At 35.7% G+C, this 6,544-nt stretch overlaps 1 protein-coding gene across 1 annotated transcript in view; it reads left to right on the top strand.

The window, feature by feature from the left end:
* SLC2A13 (solute carrier family 2 (facilitated glucose transporter), member 13) overlaps window positions 1-6,544 on the top strand; it is a 536,393-nt gene that overhangs the window by 370,082 nt on the left and 159,767 nt on the right. The window contains exon 6 of the mRNA XM_006865299.1: window positions 1,070-1,190. Coding sequence (XP_006865361.1) covers window positions 1,070-1,190 — 121 coding nt within the window. The remainder of the gene's footprint in view (window positions 1-1,069; window positions 1,191-6,544) is intronic.

Genomic DNA, 6,544 nt, shown 5'->3' with positions numbered 1-6,544 from the left:
GGGTCTCTGAGGAGTAGCTGGGGACTTTAAACCACCGACCTTGCATTTCAAACCAACCTTGTGGTCAAGAGCTTTATCCTATAGTGCCACAAGGCTACCAAAGAGGAGGAAGAGAGAATGGGGAGTTACTGCTTAAGTGGTACTGAATTTCTGTTTGAGGTGTTAAAAGTTTTTGAAATACTGGTGATGCTTGGACATTATGAATGTCACTGGCTTATACACTTTAAACATGGTTAACATGGAAAATTTAAATATGTATATTTTCAATTCCCTGCCATTATATAAATGTAGTAGCTGAATTTCATATTTTAAGCATATTGCCCCATTCAAATAAACTGTGCAAATTAATATGGCAGCATTTTCTTTGCCCTTTCTTATGACCCATTTTATCCTTGTAATGCCTATTGTTCCAGCAGTGTGCAAACTTTCTTATTACCACCAGCATTTCTATCTGAGATCTAAAATGGGTTCATTAGATGGTATCTGTAATCCTATTATATCTTAAAATCAAAGATATTCTATTTTTAAGTAACAACAGGAAAGACAAATACATGTGTCTTATCACATTGGTCACTTAAAGCTTTTAAAATAGTACTTCTTTTTAATAAAGAATGGTTTTTCAAAAAAAAATTTAATATTGTTTGTTGTTATTTAATTTACTAGTATAAATCCTACATGATCAATGCCATTAGAAAGTTTCTTGACCTGAACATTTGATAGAAACCTGTTACCTTCCATACTTCTTGGCATGTTAGGTACTCGGTGTTGGTTACATTGATTTATTTTGAGACTGTTATCTGCTTGGCATATTTTTTTCAGAAAATCATTCCTAGTCTACTGCATGGCTAGTATTAGGTTTGAATGTCACTCTCATCACATCTCACATGAATGTGCTAATGACTTTTTCTGATAACTTATTTATGTATGAAGAGCATTTTTTTTTTTTTTCCTTAAATACAGGGATCAGTATGTTTTCTCAGAAGTCTGTCTTGGTGACACCTAGTCTGCATTGGGAGAATATGGTAACCTGTCCTATTTTCTGATGTAAACATGTTTGTTGTTTTTTAAGGTACCACCGTTGCACTCATTATTCTTGCTTTGGGATTTCTACTATCAGCCCAGGTTTCCCCACTCATCACTTTTAAACCAGTAGTTCCTTCGAGTCAAAACGCTACTTGCACAAGATACAGGTGAGATATCATTGTTTTTCTTACTTCACTTACTTTAGTAACTTTTGTTTGCTTTTAACTTTTCTAAAATTTGAAAGATATGTATGAGCATACTGCATACCCAGGCCCGTGGAGTAAAGGAAGAAAAGGTATGAAAGGACCATCTGGAAGATGAACAGCATGTGCAAATATGAGCATGAAAGTGCTGGAGGAAAAATAAGTTTTAGGCACAGTTCTCATAATGTTTAGTTAAAAATTAAATGATGTATTTAAAGAAAATCTAAACAGGAATAATATAAAAATTTTTAAAGCATGATTGGATGGCATTCATATTACAGGTGAAATAGATCACACATCGGTAATTTAATGTTTCCAACATACATATGTCTGAAACAGTTGATATCATCTGAATTTTCTAACAAACTGCCCTGACTGAGTTCACTAAGAATCCCTTCATTCACTTAAGCAGAAAAGAAAAGTAACCCTCACTACAAGGCTCTTCCAGAGTATTCTAAAGTAGGAAGAGGTGCTAGGAGAGGGAAATTTGTTCTTAAAGCCGGCTTCAGGCTGCAGAATGCATTAAGTGTAATGATGTACACACTATGGGATAGATAAATGGAAAATAGGTGGATCGGTAGATGGATAGACAGATGGACTAAAGAACACACAAATGGATTAATGAAAGATTGAATGATTCAACAGGTTCATCAATATAGTTGAAGTTTTTTAACATCATTTTAGTTAGGAATACTAACACCACCTTTAAAACAGATGGATTGCGTAAGGCCTAGCTTTATTTATTTATTTATTTATTTATTTATTTATTTATTTATTTATTTATTTATAAATGGTGATAATCCTTCTCTACTAGACTGACACAAGTGTCAAATCAAAGGTTAATGACTGAAGTAAGATACCTGTATATGAAACTGAAATACTACATTGCTATACTAGATTCCACTTGTAATCCACTTGGAGCATATTAGTGAGCGTGAATTTATTTATGGTGGTTTCTCATTACAATGATGGTGAAGGTATATATTACTATTCCTTGACAGTCACAAATTGTGATATCCTCTTGCCTATGGAAAAAGCTCCTCCTTTGTCTTAGTAATTAGTTCATCTATTTATTTATTGGAGTCCTGGTGTCGTGCTATTGGGTATTATTGCAGTCAAACCCACCAGCTGATCTTTGGAAACCCTATGCAAAGTTGCTGTGACTCAGAACTGACTCTATGGCACTTGACATTTATTTATTGGTTTGCCACTTTTTAATATAGTCTTTATCTAGTTTCAATGAATACTTAAAGATACTTTAATAAAAAGCATGACCCTTAGTATAGATTATGTGTGATGGTCTTCACTTTCTTTGCACATACAGCCTCAACTGCTAGAAAGACGATAAAAGCATATTGCTAGGGTTCTGCATGTGCTTTGTTTTTATTCTTGGATATTTTATTTATATATTTTAAGCACTTTTACCTCCAACTAATTTTTAAAAATTACTGTGTTTGAGCAACATAGAATACTCTACAGATCTGATGTCTGATTTAGCTATAATATTCAGAATAAGACAGTGTTTGGGCTTGAATTGTGTCCCACAAAAAATGTGTTGTCAATCCTAACCTCTGTGTCTGTGATTATAATCTTATTTGGCAATGGGAATGTGGCAGGATTTGGGTTCAATTTGAGTCAATCTCTTCTGAGATTTAAAAGAGATATAAAAGGCAAGCTAGCAAACAGAGCTGGGGAAAAGAGATGCCACGCCACATGACAAGTGCCCAGGGGCAGAAGGTCAGAAAAGACAAGGACATTTCTCCGACCTGACAGAGAAAGTCTTCCCTTGAACCCAAGTTCTGAATTCATTAGGTGAAAGTATTCTTTAGAATAAATTTCTTTTTGTTTTAGCCATCTACCTGTGATATTTGTGTTAAAACAGCACTTGATATCTAAGACACATGGATATGCTGTTAGGTCAACGAAAGGCAGAGCGTTGTTCTGAAAGGACTAAAAACAATTTTAGCAACTTCTGTTAACAGGAAAGGAATGACTTCTGATAGAGGAAAGTTTTAACATTGTAACAATGTTTTTCTGATGTCACCTTTTCAAGTTTGCCCCAATTTAATGTGTTGCAAAGCAGTTTATGATCATCAGTCTACTAATTTTCCTGATCTTTCTGTTATTATCTATTTTAAAATAAAATTTTAATGCAGAGAGGGAAATGGTACTGTCTAATGGCAAAAAAGGGCAGCTTTCTTTGGAGCCAGAACCAAATTTTAGGTGTCCTTTGGGAGTCAGTGGATATGAAGAACAGTCATTTATGGTGTGTCTACTTTCAGAGTAGCATATTAGGCTGTGTGGGGATTTTACTGTATATACAAAAGGGCTTCAAAAAGTTCATGAACATTTCCATTATCGTTTAGTCCCTTTTTCCCATGAACTTTTTGAAGCCCCTATAGTTAGAATCCAGGTAGTTTTATAAAACATGTCTGTAGTCTCCTCATTGATGTTGTTAAAAACATCTGTATTTCTCCTCTTTATGACAAACATGAAAATGTATTGCTTGAGTAATGTTCATTTTGTAAATGTGGCTAATGTGTTCTCCTGATGGAATAATTCATATAGGAAAATATGATTCAAAATGAAAAATTGTTCCCATATATATCTTAAAGGCATCACATAAAATTGGTGGAGTGTCAATTGCTTTCCTTTTTAAAACAAAATATGATTCTACCTAATAAAACATTAAATGCCTATGTCCAGTAACTTCACATTCTACTTCTAGAAATCTAGATTACAATGATGAGTAGATAACCCATTCTGGCTGCAGAAGTGGTAGTGGTGTACATTGTGTGTCACCAAGTCAGGTCCGACTCATAGCAAGTCTGTGAGTCTAGGTAGGGTTCCTGAGGTTCTAAATCTTTATGGGAGCAGAGAGCCTCATCTTTCTTCTGCCGAGCAGCTGGTGGATTCAAACTGTTGACATTTAGTTAGCAGCCCAACACGTGACCCACTACACTTCCAGAGCTCCTTGTTGGAGGAATGGAGAAATTTAAGAGTTAGTGGTTGAAAGCAAGAGTTATTCTTCTTTTATTTAATTCGGTAACTATGGATTGCACAGCAGACACTACTATAGGTTGAGGTCAACATATTGTTGACCCACTGAAATGGGCCCACTGAAATCTGGAACTATTCTAAATAATTTGCAACAAGAAATGTCTCTTTTAGAGTCTATGGAACAAATATATTAAAGGATATCATTTGAGTCTTCTTTCTAGCAGATGAACCTGTATACTAATGTAAAGATGAACTCAAGTTAACCGTGGAAAATCTGGCGTCAGCTATACAAAAGCCATCACAGGGTATCAGATGAGGATAAGAGAAATAACCGTTGTGTATTATGTGACTGGGGTAATGCGCCAGACTGCAAAGCCATTTGAACTGCAAGGTCAGTGGTTCAAACTCACCAGCTGCTCTTCGTAAACCCTATACAGGGTAATTATGGGTCGGAATTGACTCGATGGCACTTAACTACAACAACATTATGTGACTCATATATCTATAGCAGTATATCTATGCTTTTTTTTTTTCAACTTTTTATTGTGAATTGACTGAAGGTTTACAGAGCAGATAATCAGTTTTACATTCAACAAATCATGCACATCCTTTCATCTCTATGATTGTAATCCCCTTCAGTATCAAATCATTTACCCACTTATTCATATAGTTCTTATTTCCATTCCTCCTTCTTTCCCAGCCCTTCAGGATTTTGTCCTTGAGTAGATGGTCTTGAGTGTTTGACTTTCTATGGTGTGCATACCTCACTAGTGTTGTCTCCCCCTCTATAGACCTAACTATAGCTTGCCTAAAAATTGAGCCACAGATTTGAAGGGTGACCGAGGGTCCTAGTCTTAGGGTTCCACAATATCCATCTGACAAGAAAGCCTGGTCTTTTTAATGAATTTTTGTTTTGCTCCATATTTTCTCCCACTTTATCCAGGACTTTCTGATGTGATCCCTCTCAGAACATTTGGTAGTGGTAACCAGGCACAGTATACATATTTTTATAATCCAGCTTTCAATTCCAGTCTCTGGGGTTACTAATGTTCTATCCCTTTCATAGCCAATTAAACTAATTTTCTCAAGGGAGCTATACAAGCTATGAACAGTCAAACCTTTTCTGGTAATACTCCCCTCCAATCTCTGACATTTTATTTTTCATAAATACGTTCTCTGAATATGCATATCATAGTCATAAAGCATACAGTTTTAGAATTCTAATACCTCTGCCTCAGAATTTTTATATCATTTCTTCATTTATAAACTCATTTAAAAATATTCAAGGGGGCTTCAAAGAGTTCACGGAAAATGTTCATTATTTTTCAATTCCATTTTCTATGAATATTTTGAATCCCCACCCCCATATACAGAGTATCTCCTCAATGGAATATAGTAAGAATGCATTAATATCTGAAAACCATCTAGAACAATGCATAGGGCATCACAATCATTTAATAAAGACTACATCTGTTGCTATAATAATAAAGCCTACATTGGAGTAAGGGGATTGGAGAAGAATGTTATGAGGAAAAGATGCTAGAGGTGAGCTCTGAAATGGGGAGAGGGACATTCTATGTAGAGTAAACACAGGAGCAAAAACTGTATCAGGAACTAAAAGAAGGCTTATGAAGTTAGGGAAGAGCGAGATGAGGTTGGTAAGATAATTTGGAACATCAGAAGCCATATAAGTCATTTTGTTCTGTAGTCCAAGAACAGTGAACATATTGAAAGGAAGTGACATGACCAGGTGTTAAATTCTAAACTGTCTCTCTGGGTGTGCAGTTGGGGTTGCACAGAGGGCACATGTTGATGTAAGGAGGCTACTTATTATACTTATCCATTATAAAAGAGATGATAGTTGTCTGGATTGTGGTAATGATGTTGGAGATGAAGAGGTAAACAGATTCTATACATATTTAGGAAAGACAAATCAACAATAAATAAAAACAAATAATTGATTAGCTATGAACATGAAAGGAAAGACTATTGTAATGATTCCAAATTTCTTAATGATTAACTAGGTAGAGTAGATAATTGTTGTTGTTGTTGTTAGGTGCCATAGCGACCCATAGCGACCTTATGCACATCGGAATGAAACACTGCCCAATCCTGGGTCAACCTCACTACTGTTGCCATGGTAGAGTCCATCGATGGTGTCACTTGGCCAATCCATCTAGTTGGGGGTCTTCATCTTTATCTCTGACCCTCCACCTTACCAAACATGATATCCTTCTCCAGTGACTGGTCCCTTCTGACAGTATGTCTGAAGTATGAGAGACAAAGTTTGGCCATGTTGGCCTCCAAGGAGCACTCTG

This window comes from Chrysochloris asiatica, unplaced genomic scaffold, assembly GCF_000296735.1.
Source record: "Chrysochloris asiatica unplaced genomic scaffold, ChrAsi1.0 scaffold00077, whole genome shotgun sequence".
Classification (NCBI taxonomy): domain Eukaryota; kingdom Metazoa; phylum Chordata; class Mammalia; order Afrosoricida; family Chrysochloridae; genus Chrysochloris; species Chrysochloris asiatica.
This window is presented reverse-complemented; position numbering and strand designations above follow the sequence as displayed.